The sequence below is a fragment of the Salvia hispanica genome, chromosome 2 (assembly GCF_029641045.1).
Source record: "Salvia hispanica isolate PSC_SH4W2 chromosome 2, Shi_PSC_v1, whole genome shotgun sequence".
Classification (NCBI taxonomy): domain Eukaryota; kingdom Viridiplantae; phylum Streptophyta; class Magnoliopsida; order Lamiales; family Lamiaceae; genus Salvia; species Salvia hispanica.
In genome coordinates this window covers 5,269,899-5,292,235 of record NC_142693.1, presented here as the reverse complement: position 1 = coordinate 5,292,235, position 22,337 = coordinate 5,269,899, and the positions used below count along the sequence as shown (strand labels likewise).

Genomic DNA, 22,337 nt, shown 5'->3' with positions numbered 1-22,337 from the left:
TAATTCTTAATTATTTCATGATGAAAAAATTCAGGTCTTATACATATAATATTATTCACATTTTTCAACTATATAATTTCATTTTTTAAGAATAAATTGCATTATTAAATTTATTGATATACTCCCTCCGTCCCATAAAAGTTGAGTCGTATTCCTTTTTAGTCCGTCCCAATAAAGTTGAGTCATTTTCTTTTTTAACAAAAGACAAAACATCTAATCACTCTTACTTTATTGCATCATTTACTTTACTCTTTCTTATCTTTCTTATTTTTTTATCTCTCCTATTTATTTAATATAAATTCTTAATCTCCGTACCCAAAAGTTTTGTCTCAACTTTTATGAAACGGAGGGAGTATAATTTTTCGCCTTTCAAATTATATAATGACCTTTAAAGCTGATATAGTTTCAAAAAAAAACTTAACATAGAATTATTTAGAACAAATCAAAACTTTAGATTTTTATGATTGGTTTTTAATATTGTGGGATGAATTAGAATTATATACTCAAACTTCATTATTTTTGCACGTCGTCGTACCTGCTTGCTTTGATTTCGTTCACATATCTTTAATCAGCAGAAGGAATCAATCTTGATTAGAGAAAAAAGTAACGGTTCTTATTGGTTAAAACTTTTGGCTTGCACTACACCCCATAAAAGAATGTATCAATAAGGCCACATGGATATCTCAAGATATGGGATTTTCTGCATCTACACTAGGCATTTATATTTATTTATAATTTAAAATTGATTAAAGCGATCTTTGATCAGATCTCACTGATTTCTATTCTATTAAATACCTACAAATTATTACTTTTAACATTATAAATTTATAATGACAACCACAAAAACCTGTTCACCATTTATCATGGATCATCTGCATCTACTTTATGTTATATTCATTATCTTTTATAACTGGAGATCACATCTTGGGTTTTCTCTTCAAGTCAATACATTCAAATTATTATTAACAGTGTTAATTTACACTGAAAAATCATAACATGTTAAACCATTATTAATTTAGCTATTCCCTTTGTTCTATAAAAATATGTACACCTTCCATTTTCGTCCGTCCCATAAACTTTTATAACTGGAGATCACATTTTGTGTTTCTTCTTCAATCAATACATTCAAATTACTATTAACATTATTAATTTACACTGAAAAATCATAACATGTTAAACCATTATTGTAACATCTCGATTTCCTGAACCCTAATTTTAGAGCCCTAGAATTTATTTTGATGACATGGAGACGTGAAATATTTATGAATGCATTTATTATATGAGATGCTATGGCCGAGTCGAGTCTAGGGTTTGCATTGGAAGTTTGAAAAGTCAAACTTGTTGATTATATGATGTGGCATGTGATTTATTAATTTATGAGATGAATTATTTATTTAAGGGTGAGTGAGGATATTAGAGAAAATTTCCATAAATACTTACCACCCAATTCTTGTGATTTTCGACCCCCTTGGCCTTTTGAAGGAGGAATTTATAATTTTTCCGGATTTAATTTAATTCTTGGGATATTTATCCAAATTAAATCCAAAACCCAATTATTCCTTATTTTTATGGAGAAAAATCGAGCCCCCTTGTGTCTTGGTGATTTTCGAAAATCACCTATTGTGGGAAAGAAAGAATTATTTTATTTTAGTTAATCCCTTATTTGATTTCCTTCCATACCTAGAATTTAAATATTCTACCAAATCTTTCCATACCTCAAGAGATTTTGCCTTATCTTATTTTAGTTAATATTCAAAATATATTCCTTATGGGAGAACCCCAAAATACACGCCTACTACCCTATATACTTGGAGGATTTTATTTTATTTTGCTCCGTGATATTTTATCCTACTCCGTAAAATATTCAAAACGAAATCTTGGCTAATTAAGAGCCTAATTTTCGAATATCATGGGATTTTGCCCTAGAGTCTATTTTTGTTAATTCTTCTTCCCTACTTCACAATATTTATTTATTTAATTGTGGAGAATAAGATCTTACCAAATATTCTATTTATTTACCTAAAATCCCCCCCCCCCTCCCTCATCTCTCCACTCTCTCTCAATTTTCTTCTACTTTACTCCATTAATCCTCCATCCTTTGAGAAGAAATAAAGTTTGAGCCTCAAGATTTTTGAAGAACCAAGTCTTTACTTCGTTTCTACCGTTCGTTTTTCTCAAAAAGGTATTCCTATACTAATCTTCGTCTTTCTACTCGATTCCTCTTCTTTCTAACCGATTAATCGGTATTCTTGAACCCTCATGCATCTTGTTTGAGTGAAAGTGGGATAAAAAGGGATATGGGAACATGTATGCATGTGTGCGTGTGTGTGTGTGTGGCGTGTGCGTATGTGTGCGTGTCGTGTGTGTGTTGTGTTTGTGTGGAGTGAGTTTGATGGCTAAATACTCTTTGTATGACACATGTTGGTATTAGATTTAGAGTTGAGATGCGAATGAAAGTCATATGATGAACATAATCTTTGTTTGGTAATTATAAGATAAACCGATGAGAAAAGGGAAAGCGTTGAGACATGCATGAGTTAGGAGTATATATTGAATCTGATTTGTGATATGTGCCTATGTGATTAAAAAGGTGAAACCTCAGTTGCGTAGCCGGATAACAAAGGAAAGAACATACTTGAAACCTAAGCAGTCGAGGTGGGCTTGAAACCTCAGTTGCAAATATATGAATGTGGAGAAATAAGAGTGGTTTAACTGTTATGCCATGCCTATGTTTGTTTTGTTATGATATTGTGCGCCTGATGCCTAGCTTGTGAGTTCGCTCCATTGGGCTATAGGGCTATGGATATGTTTAACGAATTCGGGTCTGAGTATGGGCTGCAAACCCTACCAGGCTGTGTACATGAGGGGATCGGAAGCCGTCCTTGCTAGTCGGTCGGTCTCGTGGGTGAAAAGTGTGGCCACACTTTCGTCGCACCATGGAATGATTGTGATTATTGAATTGTTGAGGAAAAATGGGGAGTTATTTTGACTGGCCAGTCTATGGAAAATATATTTTTGTGATACTCGTGATATTCTCTCATAACTGCTTAAAACTCGAGTTCACTTGGTAAGGGTGGCATAACTTATAAAATGTTTTGGCAATGAGCTCACTGAGTATTTCAAAATACTCAGCCCTGCATGTGTTTTCCTTACGTGCAGGTTGAACAATGACGAGCGGTGACGGGTGTTGAGCATGATAATTAATTAAGATGGCTGTTTTGAACTTCAAGCATAGTTGTGTCTTCATACATAGCTATTCTTTCTCTTGGTCGCTTTCCGCTGAGTTTTTGATACACTTATGTTTATTTTGAATATTTTGCACTCTCCTTTCGGTTTAGAGGCCTTAGACTATCTTGTGGTTTTATCTTGGAAACTATGTCGTACTCTTGAGATTCTTGATCGTAATTTATGATATCTTCTCTTTCTTTCTTCATTAAGCTTCTAGGTTAAGTTGCTGCTTTAATGATCTGACAGTTCCTTTTATACCTTTGGTCAAAGCTCTTTAAATGAAAACCCTAGTCTTTGTTCATTTCTTTGAGTCTGTTTTGGTAGCAGTCGCCGCATTTATTGTACCCTAGGAAAGCTGGCTGTTTGATTCACTTGGATTTTACATGATTTTAGAGGGTAGTTTTACTTGAATTTGATCGTATATTGTGTATTTTGAGACATGGTTTATAGCTACTTCTCTATGTTATTGGTATTTTGACCATTTTGTGAAGAATGTGTAGAAAAAGGGTCGAAAATGAGCTTAAATGGCGAAAGGTGGAAAAAGGACGAAATTGCAGCACGAGGCTGGCGACTCGCCAGCTTCGCATCAGTACCAACCTGGCGACTCGCCAGGTCCTTCGCCCAGAATTGCCGAGAGCAGCTGGAGACTCGCCAGCTTCACCGTACAACGAACCTGGCGACCTGCCAGGTTCGGCCGACAGATCCAAACAAGGAAATTTCGAGCCCTATTTAATCTAATGTGCATGGGACGCCTCCTACAACATTCTACACGCCTTCAACCCCAAAAATACTACTTTTTCACCTAGGAAGAAGAGAAGAACGAGCAGAGGACGAGTATTCATCGCAAGATTGAAGACGAGACCTCCAATCCGCCCAATCCAATTCTAGGAGTTTCTACTTTTAGTTTTATTCTTGTTCAAACAATGTTTTTGAATATTTCTTTGAATATTTCTTTGACTTTTGTGATGAACATGAGTAGCTAAATCCTTCGTAGAGTTCTACGGGGGAGATACAATCATCCTTATGTTTAATTGATTTCCTTTTTCTACGCCTTGGCTCATGTGGTTATTTTGATTTCTTCTGTGCTTATACATTTATTTGACTGATCACCTTATAAATGCATGTGGATTTTACTACAAGAACTGAGAAGTGAGTAGTTTAATTTGAAAGAGAAGAAATTGACGTCTTTGCCAATATAATCGAGAGATTTGAGCCTTTGAATGAAGCTAAGTATCTTAGGAGCTATTAGGAGTTGTTGCCTTAGTTCTAGGAAGGAGACTTCGGTTCTAGGTAACAATCTACAAATTATATGCTTTGAGAAAAGATATAGTTTTACCTTAGTGATAGCTTAATAACCTTTGAGACCATTTGTTGGCATAGTTAGGAAGTTAGTTGAGCATAGGATAGTTGTTATCGATCCCGTAGGATTCTACCCTTCTCATCCTTGATCTACATCCGTTTTCTCTTATTTGCTTTAGTTCTCTATTTGTTTTTAGTTGTTTTTACCTTGCTTTTAAGTAGATTTAGAAAACCCAAAAATCCGATTTATCTAGATAGTAGTTGAGGTTGGTTCGTGGTAATTAGGTTGGCACTCGTTGTCTCTGTGGATACGATACTCTTTGCTTACTATTTGCTACATTAGCCCCGTACACTTGCGGGTATACTTGTGTTAAAAATAAGTTGAGTCACTGTTACAATTATTAATTTAGCTACTATGTGTTATTTCCTTCGTCTCAAAACAATATACAAGTTATACCAGTTTGAGTCGTCCCTAAAACTAGACAAAATGTAAATATAGAAAGTTTTCAATAAATAATAATCATACACACATTTATAATGTGCACCCACAATCCACTAACACTCCTTCCACTATATTTCCCTCTCTCTCATACTCTCTTCGTTCCTCTGTAGTAGAGGCATTTCTTTTCGACATGAGATTTAAGAAAAATTGTTTTAAATGAGTTAAGTAGCAGGAGAATAAAGTAGAAATGAAAAAAGGTAGAGAAATGAAGAGAGAGTAAAGTAAGAGAGGGTAAAGTACTTTTTCACAAAAAAGGAAATGACTCAACCCAGAAACGAATTTGGTTCGGCATGAATTTTAATGCAAAATTGGAAAAGTAAGAAAGATAGAATGGAAAAAATTTTAAAGTATTGTTATTGGAGAATGAGTCCCTTCTCATTAGACAGAAAGAAGTTTACAAAATTAGAAAGTTCATATTTTTCAGGGACGAACTAAAATGGAAATAGTTCATACTTTTCAGTTTGGTTAGGCCATCTTTTATTAGCTACTTTTATATCCGAAATTTTCGACCCTATCGAATTTTTTTTCTTTGGAGCCAATTTTGAGCCTTTAAGCCTATTCTTTGGAAGCAAAATAAATGGAGACAATTCCTTGGGTTAGTATAGAATTTTATATGTTTTGTAAAGGAATTGGAGAGATAAGTAAGAAAGTCAAAAAAAGTAGTGTGCTTAAATGTAGAAAAGTGCAAGTTGTGAAATAGAAAAATTCAAAATGTGTACTTGATCTTAGAAAGGATGACTTGAAAGAAAAAAAAAAGAGAGAAAAAAGAGAAAAAGAAAAAGAAAAATTGTGAAAGGTGGTGAAAAGAAAAGAAAATCAAAGGATTGGAAAGTGAGTTGAAAGAGAAAACTAAACTATTAGAAGTTTCTTGGGTTAAGTGGAGTCATTTTAGCTCTACTTGGGATATTTATATTTTTGAGTAACTTTTCAGCCAAATATTCCTCACCTACCAAAGAGCCTACATTACAACAAAATATAAAGATCTTTCGGACTTTTGATGCTTAATCACATCTAGTAGAGGAGGGATTAGACCTTTGAGCAAGCTTATAGTAAACTTTGCATGATGCATGATTTGAGTGCTATACACGTTACCTTTATACACTTTGAGAGTGAGAGAAAGAACACTTCCCATCTTTGGAAGTTTTCCACATGTGAGCGCATGAATTCAAGGTGTTCTAGTAAACACCCATAACCATGCAAAATTCAGAACATCACGTCCCAGATCCACAACTCCATTCAACAATTCAACTCAGATTAACAAAAACCAACTCCGATACGTCAAACCCATACTCCTCAATTCAGATTCAACTGATTCAACAACAAATCAACCCCGATCAACCCGATCTCAACTCCAAATCAAACTTCAATTGCGAAAAGCATCCAAATTAGTAAAAACCAACAATCAAACATCACAACCAACTAAACAGAAAACAGAAACTTCCATAACTACTGAATTAACACAGAAATAGTAAATGCCGAGCTTCCGAAGCGTGAAGTCTCAGCTCAAAACAACATAAAATAAGAAATTGTATCTTCTCCCTTAACAAGGACGGTGTTACACCACGAAACTAAACTAGGCTACCACGAAACCCCAGAATTCACCCCATTGAAGCTAAGTGCGCAGAGAAATATGTGTGTGAAGTGATGAGCTAAGAGCGAAAAGTGAATGTGATGAACGATGATGCCTCTCTTCATGTTATGTCTCTATTTATAGCTGAGGCTCGGACTTCTAGGGTATCCTCTCTGCTAATTTGTCGCTTTTGCCCTCCTAAAAAGTCCTTCAAAAGATGCTTTCTCCACTCACAACTACTTCCGTAATCTCCTAGGTCAGGTTGCATGCTGGCTTCTTCACTCCATTTTCCTTCGATTTCCTCTGGCTGGTAGATTTCTCGTCCGTTTCCTTGATCTGGAAGATTCTCTACGCACCTAGGTGTTAGTAACGACTTTGGTTATAAAATTTCGTTTTCTATTTAATATCCGTTTTGTTTTTACTTCGTTTTTTCCCTAAGTTGTTAGATAACGCTTCACGTTTGAGTGACACATTCGGTGATGAATTAATATAACTTGCTACATAATCGTGAGTGGAGTTACGGATCTAGGATTGACACTACAATTAGCTTCCCTTATAACGACACTGTTAATTGGGAGTTATGGATCTATGATTGACAACCCTAGTGTTAGTAATGTACGTTTGTGCCGCACGGGAAAAACTTATCTGACTCGTTCTATCGAACTATAAACTGTGCTAGGGTATTGTTGTTGGAATTTGTATAACCATGACTGTGAACGTACATCTCTCGAATTCTATTATCTCTCATATTTTATCTCTTTAATTACTTGCAATTAGTTGTTTACTTTCGGTTTTTCAAATAGTGAACGAAGCTTAATAAAAGGTAGCCAATCTGTGATTATTTTTCCCGTGATCGATATCCGGTACTGACCTTTAGCTATACTATTCCTACTCTGTATACTTACAGGTATTTATAGTGCTTAAAAATAGTGCATTATCAACCCGACTCTTCAGTAGATCGTCGTTTTCCATCATGGGGGTATTCGTCACGTTCCCCTGGGGTAGAGTAATTGATGTATCATCATATCCTCTCTTTGCGTTTAGCAGCCTTCCCATGAAAATCTTGGCCTCACTCGCCCGGAGTTTGGAGAAACTTCCCACGCTTGACGAGTTCACTGGGTCTTTGTTTTTTGCATCCATCCCTTCGTAGAACCTTGAGTAGATTTCCACTTCCAACATGTTGTGGTTTGAGTATGCGTTCAGAAGACCCCTTGTATCTGTGCCAATATTTACTCAAGCTATCATCATACCCCTAGATAGCTTCTTTTATTTCCCTCCGGAGTGCATTTGTCTTCGCCGTTGGAAAGAATTGGCTTAAAAACTCCCCCCTGAAATCTGACCATGTCTTGATGGTGTTAGGCGCTAATCCCCTAAACTAAATATTTGCTTCCCCTTTCAAGGAGAGGGGGGTGGCTTCTAGCTTGAAATCCTCCTCACTTGACCCAGTCGGCCTTTTCTGCAGTCTGCAGATTTTGCTGAACTCAAGTAAGAAATCAATTGGACTTTCGGTACTAGCTCCCAAAAACATAGGTATGATGGCAAGTAACTCTAGTTTTACATATACTGTTGGTAGTTGTTGGTTCGTTCTCCAAGTGGGCATAAATTGAGCCTATGTCCGGATCATCTTCTTTATCACAAACCAAGGTTGTTTCTTCCTCGTTTGGTGTGGGCATAGATTGGCTCGGATGGACTCGCGAAGGTGATGTCCTGGCTTCTTTTACTGCTAGCATCTGAGTTAGTTGGCAGAATGGGAGGTGGTTTGGATTGGGCAGTTCTTGGTTCCACTTTCTCATTTGTTTGCCTCCTGAGGTCGGTGCTGTCCAACTGGGGGAAAAAAAAAACAACAAAAAGTTTATTTACAAGATTTACACTAATATTTTTAAATAAAACCTGAGACGCTTCGCCCATCTATGTTCTCCTTTGCTCCAATAGCCCCCTTGGACGTTAATTCTTCGCTGTTGTCTCACTGAGCTATCTCTAAATTGCAATTAAAAGAAAGAAAAAAGAAAATATCAACAATATTTACACCAAAGTGTATTGCAACAAATTTATGATGAACGCCATCGTCCCCGATAACGGCGCCATATGAAAGCTCCCTATTTATGTTTTAAATATTTCTCGTAGTTGTTTTCTGAGCTCTCTTGTCATTGTGGACTGATCAAATCGGAAAGCCAAACTGATCCAGTTGATCGATGGATGTATTTACCTGCGGTGCGGTCGACTGTGACTGGACCTAGTGAACATTTAAACTAATCAACTTAACATAATTCCAACTTATCTAATGAGAAAATGGAGTGTGGCGGCGTAGGCGGAGCTGGAGACCCACTGGATGCCTAGGCCCGCCACGAGAGAGGTGTTGCAATGGTGGAAGCTGATAATACCACAAGAATACAAAAATTGGTGGATGAGATTTGGTCTCTAGTTCGGTCTTTAAAATTGGTTCGACATTGATCACAACTTTGAGTTCTGATCAATGTCAAACCAATTTTAAAAACTGAACTAGAGACCAAATTAGGGCTATTAGATCTAGTTTTTTGATGAGATGCGCTGTTGTGTAAATTATATCGGTCTTCATTACAAGCCCATTTTACTTCATTGTATTAAGTTTATTACTTCATTCTGGTGCGTAATACCTTAAAACTACAGAATGTTTTTAGTTACTTCCAATAGGTTTTGAAAGGATTCCACACATGCGAATTCATTGACCTGGGTTTTTACTTTATTCACTTTAAAAATTGCAATTTATTTCAGTATGTCTATTACTTCATTAAAAAACATTACTACTTCATTGGACAAGGTTTTTACTTCATAGCCTGATGCAGTTCGAACGTAGAAATCAAGCTAAAACCTTCGGTGTCTGAATAACTTGAAATGCGAAACACGATTTGGAATTGAACTCAGTGTCGCGATGATGGACGATGGATTTTGGCCATCTGACATCATTTAGGGGGTGAAAACGGTATTTTACTATTTTTTCGGACTTAGTTTTAATTTTCTATTTTGCGTTTTATTTCCTTCTGAATTTCTAGGGTTTCTAGACGCTTATAGATAACGTTGTTTTTGTTTTTGGACGCAGTTGATTTTGATAATAATATTTTTGTTTTCACATAAACTAGGGTTTCTCTGATTACTTCTCCGTTCAGTCTGTTTTCTCTATACGTTTTGCATCAATTGGTATCCGATCCAGGTTGATTATCAATGGCTGAACGTAGACGTGGCAGTGGACGTGGCGGTGCTCTGAAAATAATATAATGCATGCACAATATTAACAAAACTGTGTTGATATTTGATTTTAGTTATAGATTGAAGTACTATGTGCATTTTAACATGACTATATATATTTATACGTAAATCATGCATATAATTAGTCAAATATTCATATCATCGTACCTATCACTCCGATTTGACTCTACAACAGAAGTAATTTAATTAATTACTCCCTCTGTCTCATTGAAGATCGGCGGCGGATCTAGGTGGGGTCGAGTGGAGTCGGCCACCCCACCGCCGGCTACGAAGAATTGCCGAGAAATGCTCTCAATCGACCCCCACAATCTCTGCACCTCTGCCCCGCCCTCAATATTAAGCTCTGCGGCGCCTATTTTGGCAGAGAAGAATGGTTTAGTTCCTTATACATTAGTTTTCTATTAAAAGTGAATTACATAAATGGTACCTGATCTTTCACTTTCGTACATAAATGGTACCTGATCTTTATTTTATATCGATTTTGGTACCCCGTGACAAAAATAACCCTAGGTACCAAACATGTGATTTTTTTGTTATGGAGGATATTTTTGAAAATTTCAATCAAATAGAACCAAATATGTGATTTTTTTTCTTCCTTTCTTATTTCTTTTTTTCTTCTTTAGATTATTCTTCTTTCTTTTTAGTATTTTATGTTTCTTTCTTCTTTCTTTTTTCTCCTTAGTTTATGTTTCCTCTTTTTTCTTTTCTCTTCTTTTTCTTCTTTCTTTTTAGCGTTTTTGCATACATTTAATTGCATTCATAATATAAATCAATAACAAAACACCTAATTAAATTAATTATTTAAAATAATAAATCAATTGAATATTTTTAATTAAATTATTTATACTCATTTTAGGGTTGAAACACCTAACTAAAAATATTCGAATCTTTATCATTATGAATATAATTCACAATTTTAAATTTGATAAGACTATACTGATTAGTTATTAATTTAATATAAAATAATAATTTTTATTTATTAATTACTACTATTTTTTACTATTACTATAATATTATTATTATAATACTTAAATATAATTATAACTATAATTATGATTAAGTTTATTTAAATGATATTAAAAAAGAAATTAATTATTAATTTATAACATCAAAGTGATAATATTAATATTGATTAATAATAATGCTATAAAGAGTGGAGAGAATGAGAGAAGATATGATAATATCACTTTTGGTACTAATTTTGTCAATGCCCAAAATATCTTTTATGGCACAAATGGAAAATTGAATTTGTTTAGAGGATATTTTGGGGTTAAAATTGCATCAGGTACCAAAAATGTGATTTATAGGTAACAAAAACGATATAAAAAAAGATCGTGTACCATTTATGTGCGAAAGTGAAAGATCAGGTACCATTTACGTAGTTCACTCTTCTATTAATTGGGCCGCCATCACTGCAGTTAATTTTGAAGCCCAATTCTTTTTACATTGTAATTTTAAGTACAAGTTTCAACATTAAATCAAATCTTCATAATAATTGAAGTTGAACGAAAATATAAAACTTTATTCTTGTATAAGTTTCAGCCTTAACATTAATAATATTCTAGTTCTTTCTCAATAAGGAGACTACTATTATTTTCTGTTTTTCAACTTTGTAGTACTAATCAATAATTGGTATATTCGCTGGTTTTGCTCTTATTCATAAATTTATTTGTACCCTAATTTAAATAATCATAATAATTGATTTTGATTATTGATTTCATTAATTTACTTTTTATGTAAAAATAAAATAATATTTAGTCATTTTTATATATTCATTGAATAAGCTATTAATAATGTACTGCAATATAACTAGTGCTATTTATATTTTGATAGTATTTTTTATTAAAAATAATTATTTAAATGTTGGAGTACTAACTAGTGCTATTTATATTTTAATGGAGTAGTATTTCTTATTAAAAATCATTATTTAAACATTGGAGTACTAATTATCCCATTCGTTCCGACCCCGCGATTATCAATTCCTGGATACGTTATTATTAAAGATGACTCACTTTCCTTGTTTGTTTGTCCCAATCAAAGTGACTCATTACTTATAGAAATCTTTTTATCTCTATTTTATTCATTCTCTCTTATTTTACTCTCTCCACTTAATACACAAAATCTAATTACATAAAATCTCGTGTAGTCCAAGAAAGGGGTCATCTTCGTTGGGACGGGGGAGTATAATCTAAACACGAGATTTGCTCCCATTTGTAACGTGCGCACCATCGGTAATGATGATGATTCACGAATTCCAACCTTTTCCAACATTTTTTCTATATATTTTGTCAGTTTCAATTAAGATACATATATCTTAATTGACATAAAATTTTATATATTAATGAGTAATAGAATATCTAATTAGAGATCAAAAGTGGATGCAAATATTAAAATAAAGAAAAAAAGGGGGAGATAAATATTTTAATTAAAGAAGGAGAAAAATGGTTAAGTATATTAAAGAGAGAGAAATTAAAAAAAAATAAAAAATTATTATCTTATTTGTGATAGATTACAAAAGGAAAACATGACAATTTGGCTGGGATCGAAAGCGTGTCAATTTAGTTGGCAAAGGGAATATTAGATTTCATTCTGTCTATAATTGTCTGGGATCGAAAGCGTGTCGATTTAGTTGGCAAAGGGAATATTAGATTTCATTCTGTCTATCTAAATTTTTTTTATCGATTGTATTTAAGGATATTACTCCCTCCCTTATAATTAAGCTGAGTCAAAACTTTTAGGTATGGAGATTAAGAAATTGTGTTCAAAAATAGGAAAACAAAATAAAATAGAAAAGATAAAGAGAGAATAAATTGGATGATGGAATAAAGTAAAAATGATTCGATGTGTTATTTTTTTATCAATAAAAAGAAATGACTTAACTTAATTGGGGTATTTCAAAAAAGAATATCACTCAACTTAGATGTAATAAAGGGAGCTATATTTATTTTAAAGTTACAATTCACACGAACTAGGTGCATATTCGACCTAGAGTTTCTTACCATTTGAACTAAAAAATCATGAATTTGTATAAAAGTGTAGTGGTACATGTCATGTACTCCCTCCGTCTAGTTGAGTTGTTTTTTATTTTTTTTAACAAAAACGATGCTCTCTCCATCCACAAAAACTAATCCTAATTATAGACGGCACGAGTTTTAATGAGAGAATTGGTAAATGAAGAGAGAAGGAGAAAGAATAAGTAAAGAGAAAGATAGAGAAAAAAAAATAGATAAAGTATGACAGAGGGGAGAATAAATGAGTTAAGTGTGAGATAGAAATTATCCATTTTAAGAAATGAAACTATTTTTTTATAGATATCCCAAAATTGCAAAATAAGATAATTTTTTTGGAGGGAGGGAGTACTCTCTCCAATTTAACTATTTAATACTATCATTTCTGCAAAACGGGTGTAAAAAAGAAATAGTCCAACTATCGTGGCACAGAGGGAGTACATAATTGGTAAAGTGATCATTACAGAAGTGGCTCTCAATACAAAGCGCAGGATCATGTGATTTGTCAATTTTATGCTTAATAATTAACCACAAAAGTTGTTCTCAATACAAAATTCAGGACAATGAGATTTATCAATCTTATGCTTAATAATTAACCAAAAACACAAAATATTATTATTAGTCCGTTTAGTTCATTCTATAAAATATGAATTTGAAGTCATTTGTATCTCATTTTAAGTCGTCCTTAATAAAATAATCTAAAAATAAACTACCAATTACCTAAAACTTATTTCCCTATGTTTGGTAATGTGTTTTGGATTAAGAGTATAGACCACAATCCTACCACAATCCTACATAATCGCATATTAAATCTAGGTAGTTAACCCAACATAACAAAATAATTATGAAATACAGGTAGTTAACACCATATAATCATAATTAAGGGAGAGTCTAGATTGTTACTAATTCCAATGCAAGAAACTTTGACGTAAGGCCGTAGATCAAATGAACTGATTGAAATGAATTATCCTTTTAAATTGTAATAGTAATAAATTAATAATCCCCAGTCACGTAAAAATATGTGCATTTTACATTTTCATCCATCCCATAAAAATACGTGCATTTCCATATATGGAAAGTTATCCCAAATTTATTATCCCTACACATCAAGTTAGTGGCGGACGCAGAAATAAATGGTGGTAGGGGCTGAAATATATATACTCCTTCGTCCGTGAATAATCGTCTCTTATTTCCTTTTCCCGTACGTGTTCGCATATTGGTCTCATTACTCTTTTGTTTCGATAAGTAGACTCCACATTTCACTAACTCGTCTCAATCACGATTTATAGTAGTAATATATGAAAATGTAACTCATAATGCACTAATTTATTGTAGTAATATATGAAAATGTATCTCATAATGCAATAACTTTTTTTTTTTTAATATAATTTTTAAGCATAGATTAAATCAAAGTAAGATGATTAATCACGGACAAAGAATAAACTACTCCTATTAAACAAAATATTCCAACTGAATAACTCAAAATGTTGTCCTAAGTAGTTGTAAAAGAAAAAAAAAATATTATTTGAGACAACTTCAATGTGAGCACCTTAAACTCTAAACGAACATTTTTGAAACAAATAAATATTTGTATAATAGAATTGTAAAGAAATAAAAAGAAAAGAAAAGAAAATAAAAAGAGTAAAGCAGTTATTTATACCACACTGTATATTGAAATCAACTGTCAACGCTACTTTCAAGGCCTTATTATTTTAAATATATTTATAATTAAGTATTTTAAAGGCCATCTTCTTCTCCAAAATAGCCGTAACAACAATCTTCTGCAAATTTGATTTCTCATATTTAACTCAGCAACTTCAGCCCCTTCTCAACATTAATCTCACACGATTTAGTCTTCGATAACCTTAATTTAGGAAGGGCTTAAGACTGGCTTTTAAAAAATTTAAAAGATTTTAGCGATAGGATAAAAGGAAAAAAAAAAATTGGGGAAGGACTTAAGCTCCTCCCTGGGCCTTACTGGATCCGCCACTGCATCAAGTTATTTAAAACCGATACAATCATTAAAACACTACACTATTAATAATAAGGATTCTACTATTCACTACTATTTTAACTGTTTTTTTTTTCATTTTACCAATATTATCTTAATTCCTATGTCATATCATATGCTAATATTTTTAGGAGACTGAGAGATTACTACTCCCTCCGTCCTATTTTAAGAGTCCCAGTTGAGTTCGGCAAGATTTTAAGAAATATAAAGGAATGTTGGTGAGAAAAGATAGTGAAACGTGGATCCTACTTTTATATATTAGTTTTACAATACAATGTGAGTGAAAAAAGGTGAGTGGAATGTGGGGCATATTACCAATTATGGAATATTTCAATCGGGACTCTTAAAGTAGGACATCTAAAAATAGTAAACCAGAACTCTAAAATAGGATGGGGGAGTATTAAAGACATATCAGGCTTTCAAAGCCAATGACGGATCTACCCTTAAAATTAAGTAGTAGTAATTATCTATAAATATAATCCAAACTATCGTAATTACATCGCCTCCCAAAGAAAGAAATAGTAACACATAAATAGAGAAAAATGTCGACTAAAGAAAGCAGAGCAAATCCGGCGCCGCATATTCTTATAATTCCGATACCACTTCAAGGGCATGTGAACTCCATGCTCAACCTTGCGGAGATCCTCTGCCTCTCCGACCTCCACGTCACCATTCTCCTCTCCGATTACATCCACGACCGCCTCCTCCGCCACGCCAGCCTCGATTCCCGCTTCTCCAGCTACACCAGCTTCCGCGTCGCTACCATCTCCGACGGCCTCCCAGACGACCACCCCCGCTCGGGCAGTCAGATGGTGGATGTCCTGCATAGCGTTCGGGAGGTTGGTGGGCCGCAGTTCCGCCGTCTCATGGTGTCGACTGATGGGATGAGTGACGGCGGGGCTAGGCCGCGCGTGAGCTGCCTGATCATGGACGGGATGCCGAATTTCCCTATTCCGGTGGCTGCAGAAATGGGGATTCCGTTCATATATTTTCCGACGATCAGCGCCTGCGGCCTTTGGCCCTATTTCTGTTTTCAAGAGGTCATCGACGCCGGCGAACTACCTTTGAGAGGTAAATTAATTTCCCTATTTGTTTTATATATTTTCTTCTGTTACTTAGTACTCAAACTTATATATCCCACCCCCTCCGTCCCTGAAAATTTGTCACTTATTTCCTTTTTCGTCAGTCCCTAAAAATTTGTCACCTTTCACTTTTATCATTTTTAACAGTGAACTCTACATTCTACTAATTCATTATCACTCACATTTTATTTAAAACTAAAATATAAAAGTAAGACCCACATGACACTCACTTTTTCAACCCAATTTCTATTACATTTCTTAAAATCCGTACCGGATCAAATGGTGTCAAATTTTAAGGGACGGAGAAAGTATTATTTTTATAACAAAATGTGAGTGGAATAAGTAGGGGGGATGTAGGGCCCACTTACCGCTATGATAAAAGTGAAATGAAATTATTATTATGAGACGGACTGAAATGGCAAAACAGAACTCTTATTGTGGGACGGTAGGAGCATTTGTTTTTACATAAGAATTTTTAAAACTAGTAATGTAGAAATGAGAATTTGGTGAAATTTTTTATTAAATATACTTCCTCCGTCCATAATTAAATGTCTCATATTTGATCGGCACCGATTTTAAAAAATTGTTTCACTTTATAAAGTAAAGTGGTATAAAAAGTTAAATTTGACACCTATTTTTATATATTGATTTTATAATAAAGTGTAAGTGGAATGAGTTAAGAATGTAGGGTCCACTTACCAAATATTACTAGTAAAAAAGTGAAATGTGATATTTTTTGGCGAACGGATGAAAAAACAAAAATGGGACATTTAATGACGGATGGAGGGAATACTTCTCATATGCACTCTCCATTTTCGTTCATCCCATAAAATATGAGCATTTCCACTTATGGGAAGGTATCCCAATTTATTATCTCTATACATCTAGTTATTTAAAAGTTATACCATCATTAACTATCATTTCCTTCTTCTTTTTATACTTTACAAATTTTATTTTAATTCCTGTTTGATATCATATATTTATATTGTATGGGACAGAGAGAGTATATGTAAATGACAAGTACATAGTACTACAAAATTTATTGTTTAAAGATCTAGGCCTTTCTTGGTATGGTGGAATGGAATGGGGAAATGGAATAACATTCCTACCTCCATTCCATTCCTTAGCTTGGTAAATATTTTTGTTAGGAATCACCATTCCTTTTGGAATAGCCATTCCATTCCATTTGGGAATATCCATTCCATCCATTTAGCTAAAGAATGGTCATTCCATTTTCTTTCTTCTTATTTTAAATTTTAACAATAATTATATAAATATTATTTTATATTATATTTAAATTTAATATCATCACAATTTTATAATAAAATTAAAATTTTAAAATATTTAATAATTGAAAAATCCCACACACACACACTTCCCGCACAACACACTACACACTTCACACATTTCACACACTACACACGCTTCGCACATTTCACACACTTCACACACTAAAACACTTCACACATTTCACACACAACACACACTTCACACACTACACACATTTAACACAGTTCGCACACTATACACACTACACACACTTCACACACTACATACACTACACACACTACACGCACTTCACGCACTTCACACACTACACACATTTCACATACTACACGCATTTCACATATTTCATACACTACACACATTTCACACACTACACCCACTACTGTGTGAACTGTGTAAAATGTGTGCAGTATGTGAAATATGTGAAGTGCGTGTAGTGTGTGAAATGTGTTCAGTGTTTTTTTTGGTAGAATCAACATATTAATTATTCATATTTCATTTCGTTCAATTTATATATTAATTTGTAGTTATCAAACATAGGAATGAAATCAATCAAGGAATAACAATTCCATTCCATTTGCATTCCTTGTGTTTACCAAGCACAAGCATGGAATGGAATTGTCATTCCATTCCTACCTTCATTCCATTCTCATCTCCATTCCATTCCCTCCTCATTTCATTCCACCATACTAGAAGGGCACTACAAAATATTTTACACACATTAGACGCCTTTAACAAATGATCCGTTGAGTCAGCTGAAAGTTAGATCTAAATTTGGAATTATAAACATTACACAAGCACATTATTAGTCAAATCGATATGGAATTTATGAAAATTTCCCTACGAAAATTTCGAATGGCCCTTGTATAATCGTTATCCTGATATTTTTCTTTAAACACAATCTATTGACAGTCAAAACATGATTTCACTTGTGCTCATGCAATTCTAAAACATATACTAGTACTATCAACAAACCAATTAATAAACTCAAAATACTTCATTTCCACACTCGCATCCTGACTGTTGATGGATTTGATTCAGATAAAAATGAAGACAAATTGACATTCTGGAGAAGGAGAGAGATGGACTTAATGGTAACAAGTGTGCCGGGAATGGAAACGGTCCTCCGGCGACGAGACCTCCCGTCGTTCTTCCGAGTCGAAGACGTCAACAATGCCGTCCTGCAGTTCGTCGTCGCAGAGATTAAGAGAACACGTCAAGCTATCGGACTCATACTCAACACATTTGAAGATCTAGAAGGTCCGATTCTTGATCATATCAAACACAATGCGAATCAGAATCTGTATTCCATCGGCCCCTTACACTTGCATTTGAAAGAATTGCTGAAGGCAAAGGGAGTGGAATCATCGCATCATTCTAGCAGCTTCTGGAAGGAAGATGACGACTGCATTGCCTGGCTAAATTCTCAGCCTCCCAATTCTGTAATATACGTGAGCTTTGGGAGTGTTGCCATATTGACAAGGGATGAATTATTGGAGTTTTGGTATGGGTTGGTTAATAGTGGGAAAAAATTCTTGTGGGTGGTTAGAGCGGATTCCATTGCCGGGGACGGGATTGGAAATGAGATCCCGGTCGAGCTTGAGGAAGGTACGAAATTGAGAGGGTTGATGGTGGAATGGGCGCCACAAGAACTAGTTCTAAGGCATAAGTCGGTTGGGGCATTTTTCACGCACAGTGGATGGAACTCGACTATTGAAAGTATAGTGATTGGAGTCCCGATGCTTTGCTGGCCTTATTTTGCGGATCAAATGGTGAATAGTAGGTTTGTGAGTGAGGTGTGGAAGATTGGATTGGATATGAAAAATACTTGTGACAGGTTGTTGATTGAGAGGATGGTTAGAGAGGTAATGGAAGTTAAGAGAGATGAGTTGTTGGAGAAGGTTCGTGGTATGGCGAATATGGCGAACAAGGCTATTTGTAAAGGAGGATCTTCACACCTTAATTTGAACCGTTTAATTCAGTTTTTGAAGTCCGGGGCGTCATCAAAGCTTTAATCAATTTAATTCAGCATCCATGTTTTGGAAACGAATTATAGTGTCTTGTATTATTCAGAACATGTGATGCAGTTTCAACGTAGAAATCGGGCAAAAGCTGGCGGTGTCAGATTGATTTGAAATTCGCACGAATTATAGTCGCGATGATGGACGATGGATTTTGGCCATCTGACATCGTTTAGGGGGCGAAAACTGCAATTTACTGTTTTTATCGGCTTATTTTTAATTTTTTATTTTCTGTTTTATTTCCTTATGAACTTCTAGGGTTTTTTAAACGCTTATAAATAGCGTTGCTTTTGTTTTGGGCCGCAGTTGAATTTTGATAATAATATTTCGTTTTTCATTGAAACTAGGGTTTCTCTGAATTTCTTCTCCGTTCAGTCAATTTCTCTATACGTGTTTTGCATCAACATGGCTGATATATTCTGAAAGTGCAAACAAATAAGTCTAAATAAAACGTTAGACATCCCTTTCAACACAAGTCTAAAATGGTCCTTTTTGATATACATAGAAAACCATCTCATAACAAAATATTTTGGTTCATAATTTTTCAAATTTGATACTCCATCCGCCTCATAATAAGAGTCACTTTTAGTATGAGCACGAGTGTTAAGAAAGATATAGAATAGTGGGTTGAAAGAGTTAGTGGAATATGGGCCCAGACCCACTTTTAGATTGATTTTGTAATAAAATGTGAGTGAAATGAGTTAGTAGAATGTGAGACCTACTTAACACTTGTGTTAAAAGTGAAATAAAACTCTATTATGGAACAGACTGAATGGAAAATGTGATCTTATTATAGACTGAGAGAGTAGATGCCAATAGATATTAACATGCATACATTTTAATATCATTAATTAGTAATAGTGGTATAGACTCTAATCACATGGTAGTATAAATATTATACTCCTTCCGTCTCGTAAGAGTGTGCACTTTTGGTTGGGTACAAGTTTTAATTGATTATAAATAGTTAAGTGAGAGATAGAAAGAAAAAATAATTAAAGTATTGTTAGTGGAAAATGGGTCCTACCCCACTTGAGTAAAAAAGAGTTTCCAAAAGGAAATATATAGTGTATGCTCTATAATTAGTACTCTCTTTGTTCCACAGTAATTGAATTATTTTTTTATTTTGGGTGTTCCATAGTAGTAGAGTTATTTTTTTTTAGTAAAAAGTACTCCTACTCTTACTTATGTCTCTCTCATATTTTATTATATCTTCTTTTTTTTCTTTCCTACACTTTATTAGTATCTTTTATTTATTACATTATCCCTTTCTCTTAATATCTGCTGAAAAGAAATGTTTCTACGACTATGAAACGGAGAGAATATTTACCTGGCAGAAAAGGCGGCAGAGAGAAGAGACGGTAAAGTTTGGTTGCCATATTTGTTTTCGAAAATTCAGTATTAAAGAACGGAAAGTGAAACTAATTAATAGCCTATTAATGGGTTTAAAGAAAGCGGAAGAAATATTAGGAAAATGGCCATTATGAATTTGACTTGGAATGGGCTGAAGAAAGCCCTTCAGATTGAAGATTTGGACTATCTGTAAGTACCAAATTGAGTAGGAGGAAGGTTCTTAGATAATTAACAATCTCAACGAAAGGGTAAAGTAGACAATTTACATAAAATTAAGCGCACAAGTTTTCATTTCATTTCTCAAAGTATTGACTCCACCTTCATCGCACCACTCACGCTGATTTTGCTCTCAAACACATCGATGATTTCAATCTCAACCACATCGCCACTGGACGATTTCACTCTCAACCACATCGCCGATTTCACTACTCCAACTACATTTCTCTCACTCAAAAACCAAAGAACAGCTTGAAACACTCCTTCTCCTCCGACGAAAAGCTCGACCTAGGGCAGATTAACAAATTTGAAGAAAAACGACAGTAAATATCAAATTTAAACTTCGAATATGTTTTGAACTTGCTAAAATTTCAACAGAAACGAAACTAATAAATTTATTTTGCAGTGAGCGGCTTCAAAAAAAGTGCAATGGTTTCAATCGAAATGCTCCTGCAGAATCGAAAGGTATTTTTCAATCTGATTTACCGATTTCTGATTTTTTGCATTGCAGTTTGAGATTTCTGATTTCAACAAAGAATTAGGGTTCAGATTTTGGTGAATGTGTTTATAAGCTTCTATAGTTGTGTTGTTGTTAGATTGATTTTTTATTTGATTAACATATGAGAATATGAATCTTCATTTGATTAATATTAGAAAGCTTTTGTTTACTATATCTAATACAAATATGGATATTAAGGTAGGTAAATGTCGATAATGTGTTAGCTATATATTGGTATTTGAGTTAGCTATATGTTGATATTGAGTTAGCTATGTGTTGATAGTTTGTTAGCTATATGTTGATATTGGGTAAGCTATATGTTGATATAGAGTTGCATATGTGTTGATGATGTCTTAGCTAAACATATGTTGTATGTTGTTCAACAGTATGTTAGAATGATTGTAGTACTTGACATAAGTTTGTTTGTAAGTTAATTATCATGGTTTATGTTTACCAAAAATATAGTTACAGGGAAAAGATCTAGACCAGATGAAGATGACAATAACTTTGACAACAGTGAGAACTTAAGGTCTTTTGTTGAAAAAGTTAAAAAGGCAAAAGCAGTAAAACAGAAACCAGAAGATAAAAAGGGAGTTGATGGCGATTCTTCAGAGGAAACAGAAAAGGTATTGTTGGGGTTTGTATACTAAAAGATGCTTCGAGCGTACATGCCTTTGTACAGTCAGCTCATGCATGTATACAAGAAACTCTCCATCCACTTGTTTACCTAATTATGAAAATAAATAACATAATATAATGGTTTATTATTGAAATATAATAAACGTGTCGAAGGCTTCTAACTAAGAAAGTTAAATTAGGGAAATAAGATGGCTTCCATATGTTCACCAATAGGGGACTTTACCAGATCTAGTAAGAAGAAAAACGTATTCACAACCTAGATAGGCATTGGCTACCTATTGGTATGGTTGCGGTGTTTGTGATAATTATCTCTTACCTAATAAGAGATTAGTAATACCGATGTGGTAAAGCACTGAAAAGATCTAATACGAAATGTATTCTT

General features: G+C 34.1%; 1 protein-coding gene across 1 annotated transcript; it reads left to right on the top strand.

Annotated features, from left to right (window-relative positions):
* Positions 1-15,403: 15,403 nt before the first annotated feature.
* LOC125202427 (7-deoxyloganetic acid glucosyltransferase-like) lies at positions 15,404-19,530 on the top strand. The gene is made up of 2 exons (XM_048100821.2): positions 15,404-15,932; positions 18,272-19,530. The coding sequence occupies exons 1-2, from the start codon at positions 15,404-15,406 to the stop codon at positions 19,243-19,245; spliced, it is 1,503 nt and encodes a 500-aa protein (XP_047956778.1). The 3' UTR covers positions 19,246-19,530.
* Positions 19,531-22,337: the final 2,807 nt, after the last annotated feature.